General features: G+C 43.0%; 1 protein-coding gene across 2 annotated transcripts in view; it reads right to left on the bottom strand.

Moving 5' to 3' along the window:
- Nucleotides 1-20,138, bottom strand: part of SMARCA5 (SNF2 related chromatin remodeling ATPase 5) — a 452,210-nt gene that overhangs the window by 428,306 nt on the left and 3,766 nt on the right. Inside the window, exon 2 of one of the 2 annotated variants that reach the window (XM_086962238.1) lies at nt 5,732-5,809. In XM_086962238.1, the coding sequence (XP_086818364.1) occupies nt 5,732-5,809 (78 nt within the window). The remainder of the gene's footprint in view (nt 1-5,731; nt 5,810-20,138) is intronic. The other variant, XM_086962239.1, reaches the window with a different exon arrangement.

The raw sequence follows: 20,138 nt of genomic DNA, 5'->3' as shown, positions 1-20,138 counted from the left end.
GCTCACAGCCTTACTTTCATAAACTACTAGGGCTGGGGCTGCCAGCCTTGATGGTGATGAGCGCCGATCCCTACCAATGGCACCCGTCACCCGCTTGTGGTTCAGTAACATTTTATTTAAATGGGTTCCCCAATGCATTTCATCTGACAGCCAAATACCCAAATAATCAAAGGAGTGGACTCTCTAGCGGGGAGCTGTTAAGAGTAAGATTGTTTCGAAATGGTTTCCCCGGGTTAAAAGCCATAAACGTTGTCTTTGTGAGGTTTATCGTTAGACCCTTTTGTGCACAGAACAGTTGGAAGAGAGTGAGGAGTTTCTGGAGGCCCATCAGTGATTTTGAGATTAAAAGGGTGTCATCCGCAAACCGGAGGGTAGGAATTTTTTGCCCTGCCAGGGTTGGAGCATCTGTCGGAATTTGACTCAAAAAACTAACCACTCCGTTCACATATAGTGAGAAGAGGGTAGGAGCCATCACACAACGCTGGCAGACCCCCCTGTTGACCCTTATCTGGTCTGTGGTTTGCCCCTGGTCCCCCCCCCCCCCCCCCCATCTGACTTGGGCGTAGGTGTCATCATGAAGACGTATTAAGAGACTTAAAAGGTAGGGGGGGAGAGACCCATTTCCAGGAGCCCGGACCATAACTTCTCTCGGGGTACTAAGTCAAATGCGGTTTTCAGATCGATAAAACGCAAGGTAAAGACTACCGTTCCCAATTATAACTACTTAAACAAAGCCAGCTTCCTACACCTTGGTACCGATGGTAGCTTTTATAAGAGACCTGCATATGGCCTGAGAGGTGCCAATTGGGAGTACCAATATACAGTTTTGGGAAAGAATACAGGCCTGAAACCGGATTGGCAGGGCCCCAGGGCACATCAAATCAAAGCATCAGAAATCTAGCAAAAAGTGGAGAGGTGGGGGGTGTTACTGCAACAGAAACCCAGCTTCCTACACCAAGGGATCCGGTATCCTGGGTATTGATCCTGTGCTACTCCAGTTGGTCCTGGTGCCCTCTCTGAGGGGGGGACAGATCGGACCTTCAGGAGCACAGGTACCTCTTCCTGGGAGACTGCTGCATCGGGCTGGGCGGGAAGCGGCAACACAGTAAACCGGACTCCCGATTCTCGGTGAGTGCATGGGAGTAACTCCTCTGCTCAGGGAGATTGATGGCGATTTGCGATGGGATGGCAGTCAACAGGGGTACGTGGTAGTTGCTGAGCAGAAGGACAAGTCACTCAAGTCACAATTGTAGAGACTGATGCAGGCAGACAGGGTTGGTGTCAAACGTCCACAACAGTCTTCAGTTCTTCTGGTCTCATGACTTTGTCCTCTTCTTCTGGATCTGTTGAATCTATGTTCCTGGCATCAGGGGTGCCTACTAAATACTCAATTTTGGAGCGTGAAGGGAAGTGACCGGTAGCAGCCAATGGGCTACTTAACTTTAGGACAACTACACCCCCAATATGAACACTTCCTGTGGGAAGTGAGCATAAACCTGACCCACTGAGCCCAATTCCACCAAGACGGTGGAATTCTACGTTTCGTGCTCATATCAGGGGGCGGAACTAGCCTGATGGCGAACAAGACTCCTGACTAACTAATTATCCCACCTGTCCTGGTGCCAAATGGACCCAGGTAGGGGGTAGCATTTCCCCGGTCTGTGGAAGTCTTGGGTTGCATATCAAAGACGGCAGAGGCCTTTGAAGCCTCCTGTCTGGATATGCTGATTACCTAGCCATCCTGATTGAAGGACACAACACCTCCCGCCGCAGCAGGCATTGTTTCTACCCTCAAATGCACAGGGCCTCACCTGCAGGGGTTCAGAAACCAGTTTGTCTAGCAGGCTGGTCTACACCAGTCAGCCAGTACACTAGTAGTCAGTAGGTTTTCAGGGGGCACCTCTTAAGTTTCCTCTGGGTGTAGGTATTTACTAAATCCATCACTGGAATCAGTGTGGGTTTATTAATACAAGCTGTTTGATACCAAACATCTCTAGTTTCAGTGAAGCCATTGTGTAGCTTGGGAGCTCATAATCACCAGTGTCCAGCACATGTACTTAACATGGCTTCTCTGTCTACTCGCATTTGAGATCTAGATTCAATTAGGGCGAGCTATTTTTAGGTCCTACTCGCCCTTTCTGGCAAGTAGGAAGACTGACTTTTGACCTCTGTCTCTGAAAGTAGAGGTAATGTGACAAGATCGAAAGATTTAAAGGCATCTTTATTGCTCACAAAGTGAATGAGCAATAAAAATGCCTTTAAATGTTGTTAACATGTTACATTTGGTCCGCCTCCAGAAACTAAGGTCAAGTGCATTTCAGTTAGGTAGAGTAAATTTTTTAGGTTACAGGTCAAAATTAAATGATTTTTCGAGCCCTGTATCCAAAATTGGGGACGTTAAGATACAAAAAAAGAACACGTCCCAGCGACTCACCACAGGTCCCTTGGGGTGCCACAGGTGCAGTGGCACCGGGGCTCAGAGCTGCCCACTTCACCCAAATTGTATTTGTGTTTTACTGTGAAACTAAGGGGAGGGGTAGATGGGCATGGTTTACTCACATGTTTTAGGACCCGTTGCCACAGTCCCCTGAGATGCGTTACCACAACAGACACTGCCACGCACCAACCAATGTCCGGAATCTTCACACCTCACAAGACATCACAAGAACCAGCCACAATTAACAACACACCACTAAACCACCCCAGACAGCACCAACCACAAGCTCTGACAAACCCAAAGCACAACCCCACACCGCGCAAACAGCCTCAGCCACCCGGGCACATTTCTGCAACGTAAGATCCTGGAAAGATAGCACAGCGAGTTCAGCTCTTGCTGCTATCCCGCCCTGCGGTTGGGGCTGCCAGCGGCATTTGGGTGGGTGTTTGCTTGAGGGTGGGGGGAGAACTGACCTATCGACGAGACCCCCCTCCTCCATTGCCAAGGGCCCCAGCTCACATCCACCCCTGGGTGGGCACTCGGGACAGCCACCCGAAGGGGGTCTGGGCAGTTTGAGAAAACTGAGAAATGTAAGATTTTTTTGGGGTGGGGGGTGGGGGGGGGGTCGTCTTCGGGGCCCCAGATCCCACTTCGGTCAGATGAGCCATTGATCACCCAGATGAGTGTTCCGCACAACTAACAATACACACCCACCCCAAACCTGACCTAGTATATTTTCTTTTCCCCTAATTTTTCAGCCACCCAAATTTAATCTATTTTGTACTTTGTTATCTTGATCAGGTATTAGCCTTTATCAAGTGGCTCTGATTACTCGAATGTATGAAGATATCACCAGCTTCCAAAAAATATACCATACAAGAAAACATGTCTAATGTAAGTTTTTGTCTATATCATATGAAATGTTGGTTTTAGATTAAGAGAAGTTTATTGTTTCCTTCTTCTCGCTATGAAGGTCATGTTGCCATAGCTCAATGAGAAAAGTAAAGTGCAATATATCATATATATAGGATAATCAGATTTTTGTAAGTTTAGTACTGTACAATTCCGTTGAAAATATCTGTCTATCATATGACAATAGATGACCAAATTTAGTGTCTAAACCTGCGAGGCTCTGAAGATTGACGAATCTGATAGATATAATATGAACCTGTCTTTCATGTGTTCTTTTTTAATTTTTTCATGTACTGTTAAATAATGATGCTAGTTGTATAAAAACAAAACCATGATCTGATATACATCCTTTTTTTGTATATGTATTTCCAGATTATCAGCAGATATTCCTGAAGGCGGTTTTCTGCCGAAACGCGCGTCGAGTTTTTAAATGATTAAACTTTAGTATTTTTATGTCATTAACCTTTGTGAATGTATTGTTTTCTATAACTTGCATGATTTATATGATATGTATTGATTTATAATACCTATGAATGTTTTTTATAAACTATACTTTTACCCTATCATATAGTTTGTTTTCTATATGATTTTTATTCATACTTATTAAATATATATTTGTATACAGTCCATTTTCGTTCCTTCTTCGCGCCACTGGTTCTGGAATAATTGGTCATTTACTTAACTGATGGCCTAGGATTTTTTACCCACATAGGTGTACGTCGACATAAGTCATCAAAGCTACACCGGACTCTAACAATTCAACCTGCATAAATCTGCACTGGATCTCCGGGGTGTCTGGTCTTGCCGTGCGTGACCCCCTGGGTGGTGCAACACCACGAAGCCAATCAGCGGCAGAATATGTGCGGCGTGTTGCTGCTGTGCGCACTGACCCTGCAGCTCCTGCTAGGCACCGCCGGCCAGCACTCCAGCGACCTGTGCAACTGAAGGGGCAAGTGAGGTGAAAGGGGGACTGTACTGGCGGTGGGGTCGGTGAAGTGGGATGCAACTGGTCTGCGGGTCGTGCAACTGTTGCGAATTGTATAATTCCGGCGGGTCCAATGCGGTGTGTAAAATGTGTTAGATTTACTCAAAACTACTTGTTCAATCATAAAAGGAACTGTTGCGCTGGGAGGGTTGGTCAGAGACATACTGGATAAAACCTGGAGGTATTACAAATGTGTGTTGTCAGTTATTGAATAGGGTGGATGGGAGGCCACGGCAGAAGCAGCTGATCCTTTCCAGGCCCGCAGCCACCCACAGATGTTTCTCTTTTTCTGCTGTCCTGCAGCCGGCCCGCTCAATCCTCAACACCTCGCTCTTGCCCGGCATGTGGAAGGCGATCACCAGGCTGTTCCAGACGGTGCAGGCAAGCCGTGGGTCCCTCTACAGTTGCTGGTCCTTGCTCAGCCGCCTGCTCAGCTTGTCGCACAACGACTTGGAGCGCCAGCAGTGATCCCCTCCACTGGACTAGTACACAGGCCCGAGGAAGTCAGCTGGTGTCTCCTGGGCGCCCTCTGTGGCCCGACCTGCTTTTGGGTGCTGTCAGGGTGAACCCGCAGTCGCCTCGAATCGCTGTACCAACAGTGCAGCGCTGTGTGAGGAAGTGCGATGCTTGCCGGCTCAGACCACGAAGAAGGAAAAAATAAACCTGCGATGTTTTCCTGCTTTGAAGTGGCAAGGCGCAGAGAGAAAAACAGAACACGTGCGGTACCAGACAAACATGGTGTAAAAAAAAAAAAAAAATGCGCATGAAGCGGACACCATTACGTAGAGTTTTGGTGTAAAAAAAAAAAAGCGCATGAAGCCGACGCCATTACGTAGACTTTTCTCTGTTTGAGCTGTCCCACTTGGACGGACTGGCCAGGTTTGTTATCTTTATGGGGCCATGTGTTTCGCCCCATAAAGATACCAAAGCTTTTATGTCAGCAGTAAGTCAGGGCAGCCAGTCCAAGTGGGACAGCTCTAAAAGAGAAAAGTGTACGTCAGAGGATGCTCTTTGCAATGGCTGGCCACCGTTTACCCAAAACGGTGACTCCAGCCAATGGAAGAGGGGCGGGGTTTAAGCCCGCTAGTGAAATCTACCCAAAAACATAAGATCTCGCAAGCGAGACCGCGCATGCGCAGCCTACGCTAGCCGAGACCAAAAAAGACACAGGAATAAAGAAAATACATGAAGTTCTATTTGAAGGAAATGTTGCCCATATGTAAATATGTTCCCATCTTGGCATAGTTTTACAGCTTTGAACTTCCACAGCTTCACCAAAATGTTCACTGTACATATCACTGACAAATGTTCAGCTACTAGCTGCTGTGCCCTCTTTAAAGCAATTCTACCGGAGCTATTGAAAAAAAGCATTAAAAAAATAATGCAAATAAACTTACCCTTTTCTCTTCATAAGGGAGTTCAGATTCATGGACCCCTTGATGCTGGCTTTCAGAGTCATCCAAAGAGGAAGTCTCCTATGAAAAAGCCAGATTTTACTCGTACAAAGAAATTCACTTTAGTCATCAACAAGGATGTCAATCAACATTATGAATATATATAAATCAGTGCAAAAAGTACATTAGAAATCACTGAAGTATGTCTCCTTCTAAACAACTATGTCAAACTCACTTAATGTGCCCTGCACAGTTTATGTTTCATTCTACACTGTGATAAACAAACAAAAAGAAACTAACCGTGTTACAACAAAAGTGTTGCTGGTATGATTTACAGAAATATCCTTCATCAGTCTCTATCCTTTCTACTCAAGTCAATTTCATTGGAACATCAGCATTAAGTTTACATAGTTATTTACGGACCACATCACTAACCAGAGTTGGACAAACATTAGCGCCCTTTGTTCAGAGCTGCCACATGGACTCATGAGTAACCCCAGATGCCAATAAGCATATCAACTTAACACTAAGCAACATGCTATAAGGTGTACTGATTTACAGTGAGGTTCCATGTTAGTTCTACCTTGCTTTTATTGGTTCTGGCTTCTTACAGCGATTCAAATCATGTATATGTGTCCTATGTTCAACTTAAGTGCCCAGGGCACTAAATGTCCTACCTACAACTTCCAACGAGGTCCTGCTCTCTGCATCAAAGAGTTCAATAGGTGGAGTGCTGAAAGTGTGGAATTCTCTGCAAAGTGCAACCCAATCAACCGCTTTGTGACAATCTCATGCCCTTAAAAAGTAAAAAATCCCTAACTCTGAGCTTCTTTGAAATACAGTACCTCATCTCGCCCAAGAAACTTCTAGGACTCATTTGACTTTAGAAAATACCATCAACAAGATCAATAAACAACCCTGTCCTCTAGATATTTGCAATTTTAAAAACATTAAACTGGACTAATCTGCTGTAACACCAACCCCATGTTTATCTATGCATTCATGATGGAAAGCTGCGTCCCCAATCAAATTAAACATGCTACTGTCAAATGACTCCTCAAGAAACCTACTGTGGATCCAAACGTCTTGGCGATCTATAGACTGATACCACTCGGTCATTGTCAAATTCCTGGAACCAGTTAACAACTTTTTGATGATCTAGAAATGACTAATCTCTGCAGCGACTTACAATCGGGTCTCAAACCTTAGCGAGGGATGGGAATAGCTTAACACATCAGAAATAATTACTTTCTGCCAAAGATAATGATCAATTTTGCGTCCTAATTTTCTTAGATGAGTCAGTTGCCTTTGACACAGTGAACACCCTCCTGGACTTAAGACCACTTTTGGTACAGGGATATTGTGCTCCAATGGTTTAAATTATAACTTCTGCATCACAGACGTGGGCTTTGACGAATTAAAAACATCCCTAAATTTTGGCATGTTGCAAGGGTCACTCCTCTCGTTTGCTCTCTTCGACACCTCAATGGCCCCTTACAGACCGCATTCCTCAACTGTAAATGGGCAGCAGAGTATGTCAAAACCCCAATTCATATCCGGATTCTAAAAGAACCTGGGCACAAAATAAATCCATGACTACCTCCAACACATGCATAAATGAATGACACCTGGCTTTTCACAAATGGGGCAAAAGCAGATCTTACCACCTGGCCCCTAAAAACCTGAATACATTACTTCAATCTGGCATCGCTTTATGGACACTCCTCCTCACAGGTTGGCCACTTGATCCAGATACCTCACAAACTTGAAAAACGACCTAACCTGGACAAAAACCATACCAGGTCCCACAGTCCTTTCCGCTCTGTAAACAGATAAAGACGCCCGCCTCTGTGAAACATATTAAAACTTGTGTAAGATAGCTCTGCATGCGCACTCTACTTTTCCTTGAGCTATTCATTTGATTAACTATGTAGCATTTTACCCATTTTGAGGATGACCCCCTCCGCCCCCCCCCCCTTTTTTATTCTTTAGAAGCATGCTCCACATATGCATTTTTGACACCTGGTTACTGGCCACCAAATTCTATTATCACAAACCTGAACCTCTTTGTCCCTCAATCATTGACACGGGTTCCAGCAGTTCCCCTTCCTGATGACACCCTTAAACAAGACGTGGGGTCGCAAAGCATTGACAACTTCTAGAGGCGCAAACAGCACCCAATTTCACAGTACGGTCACCATTAAATGGACCAAACAAGTGTAGTATGGCTTTAGAGAAGGTCTGGAGTCACGTACCCCATTACAACAAATTGATACAGAAGAAATAGCCCAAGGCCTATAACCCATACTTCCCTACTTTCAAAACACTGGGCTACTCTACCTTTAAACTGCAACAATAACGAAAACCTTTCTTCCATACAAGTGTAAGAAGCTGTTTGGACCTAGCAAAGCCCAGTGTCAACTTCCAATCTTTCAAAAAGCTACCTTTTGGGCAATTTGCCTCATAATACCAGGGGGCTTGGACTATTCAGTATTTTCACTCACCGACGACAGTGCCCATTTTTATTTTACAAGTAATTCATTAGATCAGGTCCAAAGAATGTGATTATTTCTCCTCAATGATCTAATGCCAATTCAGTCTGTAAAATGAGTTTCTTTTTTTTAAAATGTATAGACATGACAAATACTGCGATTTGGACCAAATAGTTTATGATCTATGACCAAAGATTAATGAAAAATTAAGTGTGCAAGGTCTTTTGTTTTCTATGTAGTATATATCCAACCTCCAGCATAATTAAGGACCAACGCACTTACAGTAAAACTCTACTTTAACAGCATTGGCAGTGAGGTAGATTAACTCAATTTGTTCACGTTCAGTTGATTTACCATGTTTAAAAAAAAAAAAATCCATATCAGTAAATCCAGAAACTCATCCACCAACTTGTCCGGGGCATCACAAAAGTCAAAATTATGGCGTCACAGGAAAATTTACTCAAATGTTCTTGCAGTTTAACAGGACTACTGGGGTCTCATAGGCAATGTTAGAATGAACTGGGCACAGTAGGTGGATATGGACACAAGTCATGGACAAGCTAGTCCCAAAATTATAGCAGGACTGGCTGTTTTCCGTGGAAAGCATGGATGCTTGCTCCAGACATGCATTCTTATCTTCAAGGACACTTTCCTTTCAAAAGTGTATGTGGGGGAGGGGCGCTGATGCAGCAGATTACTTGCTGCACCAAAAGTTACAAAAGACAACTGACAAATGGAATTCAGGATTTGTGGCCCCACACAAACAAAAGTCCAGAATTATTAAAGTTAAGAGAAGTGGCCTCACCAAGTCCAAAGATCAGGAAAAAACGCCGTTTCAATTAGATTGTCTTGTTAACTCTGAATGTCTGGGTTGAGCAGTCGCTTCTTCTAGATTCTGGCAGTTGCATACAGAGATATTCATGGCTCCAGAACAGCTCATACTCGAGATGTCTTCCATGCAGGTTTCAGTCGGCTGGGCCTTGCCAAATGAGCTCTTGGTCATGCTCTGCTTCTCTTGGTAGCGGCTGGGCCTTGCCAAATGAGCTCTTGGGTCATGCTCTGCTTCTCTTGGTAGGCAGATGAGCGTTGTTCAAGTGAAGGTGCATAAACATGAATGGTTTCAGAGTTTAAGGCTGGCTGACTGGCTCTTGCATGTAGATGTAACCAACAAGGTCCAGTTCAAGCAAATGTCTTCTCTGGGCTGCTGCAGTTTCCCGAAGTTCAGACAAATCAAAGGTTACTGGCTCGAAGGGCCAGTATTCGTTTTGCAAAGCGGGCATTTAAAGAAAGGCAAAAATACTCCGTTTTCTTTCAAATTAGAAATTCCTACGATGATGATCGAGTGCATTTCAGCCGCTTCACCAAGCTTTGGTGTGGGGGGTCATAGGAAGGTTCTAAATAGTCAAATTGCTTTGCAGCTTGATCCCAGACAGGAAATTAATGCTGGGTGGTTGAGCGCACAGATTTATAGAGAAAGAGGAAATATGGTGTAGGAGCAGATGTGATTTTCCACTCCAGTGTGCCACTGGTTTAAAGAGGAAATTACCAAAAACGTGTACATCATATTATGCCTACAGGGGAAATAAAGCAAGGCATCCAGTTTTGTGGAACGTAAAAGATTTTACAACGAAAAGACCTATACGTTCTATCCTAACCGGAGTGCAGTTAAGGTGGTCTCTGCTGCTGCAACTACACTCAGTTGCCATCATAGGTCACTCTACCCACATAATTATATGACTTCACTTTGGTTTGATGCCATTGGAGACTTTGAAGAGAAATTAAAGTACTCCATAAGCTAAAACACATTTTTAAGATAATCTCAAATAACAGGTTAAAAGGAATGAAGCACAGTTAAAGATTGGCACCACCGCACTCTCTTCTTGGGACTCCAACAAAACCAGAAACATCTCATTATGCTAGTTTCTGGAAATCCTCTACCCTCTCTTCAAGTATGGAACCCTTAACTGATCAGAGGATAGTGTGACAATGTCTAACCACCATCAAACTTGTATCCAACACTGTACTGTGAAGCTAAAGCTGTGTTCAAGCTAAACTTATTGTTCTGTCAAGTCAGCAGAAACTGGAACATGCAGATCCCACGGCTGCCACCAAATGTTAGACCACATTCAGAGAGGGCATTCAGCGGTTGTGATTCAGCAACCACTGAAGTTTCGGTAATTTGCCTCCGGTTGTTTAGGCTCCGTCCTACTATAGCTCTGCAAATTCAGACAAGTACACCCTTTCAGCACGGGCAATCAGTCAGTCTTCTCAGAGAGGTAGATTGGGTGCAATTGTTCAAAACTCAGTCAACCAACAATATTTTAACGGCCAGACTAGTGTTTAGCTTTAAAAGTTGAAAAAAGAAAACACTTTAATCTCAAAGCAAAATGAAAAGCCATATAGTTCAATAGAGGTGCATTCTCATCGTCGATACCCACAAATGCCTTACACCCCTAATGATTTTCAAGAAGACCCAAAGTCCATAATTCCAAGTATGTCAAATGAGCATAGTCACAAAGTTCAGAGGTAAAAAGTCCATGGGCTCAATCTATTTGCATTTAGATCCCCCTTTACTTGCTCTGTGGTGCTGTGGCTCAGACATACGTGACTGGCAAACCAGTTACTGCAGCAGTGGTTTCAGTGGTATGGGCTGTGGTAAAAGCTGCTTCTGGGTTCATGGACTGCGGGGCAGAAATATGCACAGCTGGACTTTAAGGCAGCACTAGTATATGGGATTTGCAGCCTCTCAGGTTGGTTACAAACAGATGTTGTGTCACAGCAGTTGTAGTGGTCCTAATCTGGCACTGGGCCACATCAGCAGTTCCGAAGTCAGGCAGCAAGTGTCTTTCAGGAACACCGTAGGGAACCTGACAACACAAAGTTGCTTTTTGAATGCCTTAGTATAGTTCACTATAGCAAATTCTCAGCGAGACTCCAAACAAGTGGTGTTGTTCCTGGCTTTACTCTGATGGCCATTCAGCTCTATCTGGGTGTTCATCATGCCAGTAACAAGTTTTGCTTTTTCACCTTAACATTCGACCCCCCAGCCGGGCCAGGAACTCTCCTTCCCAATCTCAATAGGCATGCTTCTAAATTCTGGGCAGACCATGAGCTCCTTCCAGCAAGAAGTGAAGATTTCAGGGGTTGTCTCCTCAGTGGAAGCACTGCGTCTGGTTATAGTGCCTGTTTGGGTGGTTCTCTTTCTGATGCAATTTTCTGGGTTTCATTTTTCAGATGGTATTTAAAGTTAGACAATAGTTTAGCAAAATATTTCTGTGTTGCAAATTGTGTGTGTACATTTTATTTTGAAAACAAACTATCACTAATCTGGATTTCACGCTTCTGCATAATTGAGTACTGAAAATAATAGCCCTAAATTGTTAAAATCCGCATATACATGTACACATTTTTACATTTATGGTATGCAATGCAAGTGGAATTTACAACTCCTTGCATTTCTTTAGAGCAAGCATTCTAAAAGTAAAGGGTCTGCAATTAATACATCTGTTATACAATTCTGAACAGCTTTTAGATATGGAAACAAATGTTGCCTTAGTGGTAGACAATCCTTTTTCGCACTATCATCCTGTGCTACTTTAAACTGCTGGCCAAAGTGTTTATGCAGTGAGCGGTGTGTTAAGCCTGGCATATTTACCCAGCAGGGGCTGTGCATGGGGAGTACAAATGCTCAATATCTATGGTCTTACTCAGCTAATAGGCCCAATTAATGATGTTGGAGCATGAACACGGCCCATGAGCAAGTGAGCGCTTCATATAATATAATGTACAGAAATATTGTCTAAGTTCCCTACTCCAAGGTCCAGAAAATAGGTTTCCTACATCCCCTTGAACTAAAGATGTTGCCAACGACAGAAAGCCAGTTGTACTGCAACCACCCTGCAGTAGGAATGAGAAGTGTTTCAGGAAACAATCAACCTTGTGAAATAGAGGTGATTAGTGGAAACCAACCACCTTTTCAAGTGAGAAAGGCACAGAAGAAAACTAGGAAACAATGGATTTTAAAGCTTTATTTTAAAATACTAATCCAGAGCACACAATGAGCTGTAACTATAATAAAACAAACAGACTTATTAGCTGCAATGTTTATGAGTAAGGCAAATAGCAGCACATATTCCAAAATACTTGATGTTTACCTTTATATCAACCCCACACATCTTTGGCTTACTAATCTAAACTCAGCACCTAAAGAAAAGCTTATTTCAAATTTAAAGATGGTTCCCAATTGCTCATCCCTGCTTTTAGCAATGAATTTATTATTCAACATAATGGCATGGTTTGCTATTCACATCTCAGCTGGGAGGAAGCCGGATAAGCCCTCCAACAAGTAAGGGCTGAATACACCCCCATTAGCTTTCAGCCTAAGTAACGCGATTCTGCATCGCATGCCTTGTTTCTGCCACTTGTCACAAAGTTCTCTCTAGCAGGTCACACTGTTCCAAACTTGTATAACATCACCCAACTATTGTTGAATCTTTAACAATTAACAGAAAATTGCCTGAGACCCTTTAACTTATTTCCATTCAGTGAAACGTACTCCTTCAATTATAATACTGAACGATAAATACAATTAGAAGTTTTCATTAAAACATGTCCACGACTCTGCAATAATTGATTTAGAACGGAGAAAGCAACTGGGAATAAAAAAAAAAAAAAAGGTGAATACATTTGAGCAGACTATCAAGTTGCAAAGAAAAATAACATTAAATAAACATGAATTTTCCGATTCCTCATTTGCATGCGATTTAAAAAATGTAAACTGAACAGAGCATAATTACATATTTAAAGTAAACGAAAGAAAAACAAAAAAAAAATAGATTAGCACTGTGTTTGCGAAACTGTGGATCGGAACTCAGCCGATTTTGGTGGGTCACGAAGGCGCAATAAATAACGGTGCTTTTAAATTATTTATTTATCTTGTAAGTTTGCTATGCTTCAAAGACAGGCCAAATGTCAGGCTAGGTCTTCTGACAATTGCTGCTTATTCTTTTAACAGGAGATTGAGGTTTACTTTTCTTTCTCCAACTAATAAAGGAGAGCAATTTTTAAAGTTAACTGCATGGCAATTTTGCTGGGTTACAGGAAGAGTGAAAGGAAAAGCTATAGGGTGCCTTCCTTGTAACAAAATATAATACTGTAAATGAACGACCATATTTCAATATATATGAGCAGTTAAGAAAGCAAAAATGAAGCTCATTTTGTTTTCTAATTCTGAAGTGTTAAGTACCTTTGCTCGGATTCCCAAGCAAGAATGCCAGTGAACCCATCAGTATTTCTTTTAACTTTTTGGGGTTTTTTAGTTCACCAAGCGCACACTATTTGTGATCATGGACAATCTTCCCAATTGTGTATGACTTTCACACATTTGCTGAGAAATATGGATATGCCTAGAGGCCAGAGCTGCCGATTTTGGATCTGGAGAACCACGTGCAAGTCCTGGTGTTGGCTTTGAGCAGATTACTTAATCCGGTGTCCTAAAAATAAAAGAATCTGACCTTTTGTAATGTGGAACTCATGTAAAGCACTTAAACGCCCTTGAGCAGTGTTCGCACTATAGAACACGGATTATATAAAGAGATCAAAATACACCATTAGGCCTTGTTTTGATGCAAGATTCGATAGGGTGCCTTTCACCATACACTACTACAGTGGAGGCCACAGGCCAGCATCCCACTCTGAAGAGTGTTCCAGCTGAAGTGCAATTCACCATTTGACACATTTATGGGCTGATCACAGTCCAATAGACATATCACAGGGTGCAGTCAAGGTTGTGACATTTACAAAACAACTGATGTTAGAGGAGCGCAAACATTGTAAATAGTATTTTACTTTGGTAATTCAAAACTTTTTTAAAGCATGTCTACTATTACATTTTTTTTTTAAGTCACCAAGGCTCATAGCAGTTAAATCTAGGTAGGTCGTGAACGTTTTTTTCTAAAAATTGGGTTGGGGTTCTGAAAAGTTTGGGAAGCACTGGATTAGCATGTTACATAAGTGTTACAAAAACAATATAATCTAATTTTAAAAAAAGAACACATCTAGAGCATATATATCACAAACTGAGTAACATACACAAATGCTAAGCTCACGTCTACAAGAAGTAGTTCTGTTGTTGAATTATTCAAGTAAAGTGGAGATCCAAAAGGTGGCCTTTTAGCTCGTTTTTGAATGTCAGAATAGAAGTTGAGCTCCAGCTGGCCAGCAGAACACAATGCAAGACAATCCAACCACGCCCGAGAAAGACTTCAAAGGAAGCTTTTTGTTGAAGTCTAAATTACAGGTACATGGGTGTCTATCTGTAAAGTTTGAGATGAATCTTCTAAAAAAATTACTTTGTGGTTTAGTAATGGGACTAATTAGACATAGGAGTTATGCCCTAAACATGCATGTTTGTTTCAGCAGCTACCTTTGATGGGAAGTAAGCTCAAAGCACAGGGCGGTGACAAAGTGATTAAGGAGGCCAGTCCTCACTATCAAACTAGCTTGTGCATTTTGAGGTTATCAGAAGGTATTGTAGTCCCTTCTAGGTGGAGCCAGGCCTCAGGTTCTCTTAGAGGTAATGCTTAGAAAAGGAAGTTTAATACCCTCAATTTGACTTTGCTGATAATTAGCATTTTAGCCATATTGTTAATGGGTTTACATAGACCGAGGTTGGTCATTAACAGCAGTCTAAGAGATCAGTGGAATCCAACCATTTTATACTTGTGTAGAAGAGGAACAAAGAGCAACAACATTCAATTTTTTTTCCAGACTGAATTAAGGTGAAGTGCTGTCCACAAGGACATAAGTTGAGGGTTGATGCCACCAAAGAGGTATCGCTGGAGAAGACACTGCTTCCAGCTTTTTCATCAATGTTCTGATGAGTAGGTTTCTGTGAAACTGATGCCACAAAATCTTCAAGGAAAGGTTTTTGTTAAGAATGCTGATAACTTCTATATTAGTTTCGAGGGTGGGGGCACCTATAGTATGCTGAACGAGTACACTGATTGTAGATTCATGAGGAGGAGAGGACAGGGTGAAGTGTGGACTTGATGGCACTGTTTGACGCCTAGAGAAAAGGATGTTTTATCTTCTATTTGAAAATCTCTAGATTTTTCTATCACCTCGCCATTTGCCTACCTTCTTTCCAGTGTCCTCTCCGTAATACTACCACATGCTGATGTACTATACTCTAGCATAAGACACAGAGAATCATATTGGTAGAAATATCACCAAAACAACGCATACAAGAAAACGTACTCATACGGGGGAAAAGGACTGCCGATGTTGCTTTAAGTAGAACTCCTATCCACAATTGTCAAGAGAGTCAAACACCCACAAAGAAGACTCCAGGGAACTTAATCATCCTACAGGAGAAGTATATGCAAGATTCGTTTATGATGCAAATTGTCCCCATATCTCTCCCTAATTGCACTCAACCCACACACCAGGGACAGAGGGACGATTTGTTAACAAAAGCAGAACACAACTCCTTCTAAAAGGCTACTTACACAGAGGACATTCTATTTATAGCCCAAAAAAGCCTAAACCAAAACTCCGATTCTATATCTTTAATACTCTTAGGTTCCCCAAGGCACAAGAGTATTAACTTGCTTTCTGTATGAGATTGGGGGGGGGGGGGGGATCTTGAAGTATAGTAACACTATAAACTAAAGTCCCTCTAGCACCAGCCTGGGAAGCAGCATCAGCTTCATTCTAAACCTAAATTTATTTTAAGTACTCACAAATATCACTCTGCTACTTCCACTTTCTTGGGTTAGGCAACAATTGACTTAAGTACAGTTGTTGCCATTTAATTGTTTTTTCTGAGAAATGCTTTTTAGGAACAGTAAATAAAATGTGGCCATGAATTAAAATAGCCCTTCGGCAGGTGCAACTGAATATTAAGCCTTAGTGTTATGAAGCATGCCCCAAATATGTATGTTTTTAGCCAATGTCCTGTCAAAGCATAAGTAATGGTGGCTAAACGTTAAAATTGGCAAATTGCATTTTGGACCAATCTAAATATCATGATTAATTAAAACAGTCGGTCGGACTCGCCTCCGACTGGCACGGTCTCGGACTAGGGACTGACCGAACTGAGGTCGGCAGTTCCAACCGCCTGATTACAAGGCGACCGAACACTGTTCGGTTGGATTCCCACTGTTCTCTATGCGAGCTTGTGTTACAGACGTAAACCGGTCGTATTACAGGTTCCTATGGAGAAATGGGGGTGCGTGTAAAAGCCTGCACCCTGTGGTAAGAACCCCATGGTGCCTGCCACACAGTGCAGGGTTTTACAGGGGGGTACTCCCTCGACAACCAACTGCAGGCCGCAGAGGCAAGGTGGCCCAGCTAGGGGACCCCAAGTTGCTGTCCGACAGCCTTTCCGTGCCAGAAAGGCCAGCACGTAAAATAGACAGCGAAAACACAGTGCATAGGGGATTACGGGGCGGTTCGACTGACAGGAATACTCCGAGTAGGTCGGAAGAGTCGGAATGACCAACTGGTTTACATTCTGACCGTCGATATCGTAATCAGTTGGTCGGACCACAAACCGACCGAGAGTCGGTTGGAAAGCTTCCGACTAAATTCAGAGGCTTTCCGTCCTACATCGTAATCGGCCCCTAGGTTGCAGGACTTTGTGGAGATGGTGAAATGATGGAACACAGATGAGATAATGACGAAGAACAGTCGGTCATTTCTGAGAAACTTAGCAACCTTCAGTTTAAAAGGTAAAACTCAGTTTTCCTAAAAACAACTAGCTGGGTAGGCTCCTTTAAAATGGTCTAGAAAGAACACTGGGTAAGACAGAACAACACTGCAGCAGCACTGATCAGCATATTAGAAACAATGTACAATCTCAAAACTGTCAATCCTAATGTACTTACCCACTATTAAACCCAAACATCACTGCAGTATTTTCAAAGAGGTAAGCATCATACCAAGTGGGATGATCAACACGGCACAAAATGTGATGGATGGACTTCTTGAAGAAACCTCAACTTGTTATTACTCTGGGCCTCATTACAATACACTTGGTAGCTCAACTGCACCATTACAGACAGGGACCAATCATGTGCAAACCAGACTTGTCCCAGACAGCTATCTGCCTTCTTGCTCCTTCGTTCACAGGGTGTCTCTGCAACCAGCATACATCAACTATGCACCATTTTTTTGTTTTTTTTTTTTATCATCAGCTTCATTAAGATTCTTAAAATGAAAAAATACAGAATTTACTGTCAAACACATCCAAACTGAATACCAGAATCCCACTCACTGAGTGTGAAATCAATTCCTGGTACTATACTTAATAGACTTCAAACTGGAGACATATACAAAAAAGTTTCCATTGCTGCACAGATACTGCCAAATAATTTTGTTGCCTGGTTATCGAAAAATGTACAATATCTGCAGTTCCAAAAATGGTTTTGTGAGTAAAACACTAACCACTGGGTAGGGTGTGGCAGAGATTAAGACGGCGTTGGGCGCACATCTCCAAGCTCCCGCTGCCGATCCCCACTCTGGCCATTTGTCTTGGGACTCGGTAGCCCTCAGAAGGCACCCTTCTGCCGAGGGATGCTGCCCGAAAGAGCTAAGAGGTGCCACTGGGGGGGAGAGAGAGAGAGAGAGAGAGAGAGAGAGGGCGGCGGAGTGACTGCAGCAGAGCAAAGCACCATATCGGGTCCATCACTATGGCAGAGACCAGGCAGAGCGGTGAAAACGCCACAGCCGGCTAAACAGGGGTGCACTGCCGGGGCAGTAATAGCTGCTCTACCCCGGTCGCTCCTCTTCCCCGTCTGACAAAGACAGACCAGGAGCCCTCTCACACGGTTAGGGAAGAGGAGGTGCGTCCTCAAAGACCTCCCCGAGAGAGGACCTGGTGACCGGAGATGACAACCTGGGCCCCCGCTAAAAGACCAGGTGACAGCTGGCACTTAGTGACAACCTGCCAACTATGCTGCCCATACTGCTGAGGAGCTACAGAACCAGGAGGGAGCCCACCACCTGCTCACTCACCCCATTGAGTGCCTCTGAGGAACACAAGCGCTACCAGGAAGGTGACTGAGGCTGCCAGACTGCTCCCCCACCTTAAGGGAACAATGCATCCCCAGTAAGCAAAAAGACAGCAAAAACAACTAGTTGCTCAACAAATGTTTTTACTTAGCATTAGTATAAATGCGAGATCAAACAAACGGCTGTCTGTGACAAAAAACACATGCGGCGCAGACATTTAGTGACTAGTGGTGATAAGTGACAAGGTGCTGTACACAGGTGACATCGAATGACGTGGATTGTTTTAGTTTAGCAAGTCCTGACTAAATTGCATAAATCCCAGCAGTAGTTTATGATTCTATTGTTCAAGTCGGGGAAATTGTGTGGACTCATTTGAGATAACAGCATTGACGTTTCGACCGACAAATGTCAAATAGATTATGCATCAGAGGCGGGTCTTCATCAGAACAGGGGGGACAGAGACAGCCAATAACTGTACTGTATGGGTGAACAACTTGCATCAATGTTCAGGGAGGTGTCAGCCGACACCTCCGATTTACATCCAGGGTTAGTGTCTGTATTAGTCAGAGATTTCTTCTTCACCACTCAGATGTGACATTGATCCAGGCGGTCGCGGAGGTCCCACAATCGCTTCTCCCAATTAATTGATCGCTTTGGTGGCTCCCTTAAGTAATTACACCGGCTGGTTTAAAAGAAATCTCTGTCCTTCGATCTGTCCAAGATCAGTACACAGAACACTATTAGACTGGACAACAAACTTCTTTACAGCGCATAGAAAAAAGGAACATGTTTGAAGGGGGGGCATTTATTAAAAAACTACCTATAAAAATATCTAAAACATTCTTCAGAAACTACGCAACCAGAGTTTTGAATAATGCAAAAGTGACTTTTGAAGCTAATGATCCAAGTTAGACTATACAATAAGTCAGCCCCTCTCCAACTCAAAAATGCAAACGGGAAAGCACATAATGAGATTCTCCAAAAATAGCAGGATATTGGATTGAACATCAGGAAACACACTGCGTGCAATTCAGTCTTGAGGTCTTGAATGAGTGACCAAGTTAGTGCTGTACCATCAAAAAGAGTGCAGAGATCTGGCTACAACAGGACGCCCACTGACTGACAGACGTAAGCAAGCCTAAAGATCAAGTGTTCTCAAAGTCTACGATAATGACAAGTTAGTGAGGCTAAAAGAAAACCTTCTCCGCACATGCTACCAAAAAAAATGTATGTTCATGAACTACACCATTATCATCGTTAGGTCAGAGCTTGGCAGGTATTTAACGGCAAATGGTTTTCTTTTCGCACTGCATGGTTAGTAATAAAGGATCAAAAATGTGCTAGCAACAAGAATTTTCAATTCTATTAAGGACACGGAGGCGAGGATTATGCTTCTCAATCTTTACTGCATAAAACAGCAGCCAATGAAAATGGATATTTTCACAAAAAACAGTAAACTAACTTCATTTCCCATGAGTACACATGAGTATAGGCACGCCCCCATAGTCCATAAGAACCCCTTGCGTGCTCCCATCATCCTCTTTCTTTGAGGCGAACAAGGCCAACGAAACTTGAACATTCACAACTCCTCCAACATGGAAGAACAATTTCAGGTCAATATCCTGACATCCGACGTCGATCAATCCGACTTCTTATCAGATCCTGAAATAAAGGAAATAACACCACCCTAATCACTGAATAATTGGGTGGGCAAGCTTATTACATACTGTACATTAAGCCGGGTGGGATAATCCTCGCCTCCGTGTCCTTAATAGAATTGAAAATTCTTGTCGCGAATGCTAGCAAATTTTGGATTCTATTACAGGACCGGAGGCTTCAGATTATGCTAGTTTAACGCTGAGTAAATACCACTGAAGTAATATCTCCCACCGGCTTATAATAAA

The sequence above is a fragment of the Lissotriton vulgaris genome, chromosome 3_1, assembly GCF_964263255.1.
Source record: "Lissotriton vulgaris chromosome 3_1, aLisVul1.2, whole genome shotgun sequence".
NCBI classification, from domain to species: domain Eukaryota; kingdom Metazoa; phylum Chordata; class Amphibia; order Caudata; family Salamandridae; genus Lissotriton; species Lissotriton vulgaris.
This window is presented reverse-complemented; position numbering and strand designations above follow the sequence as displayed.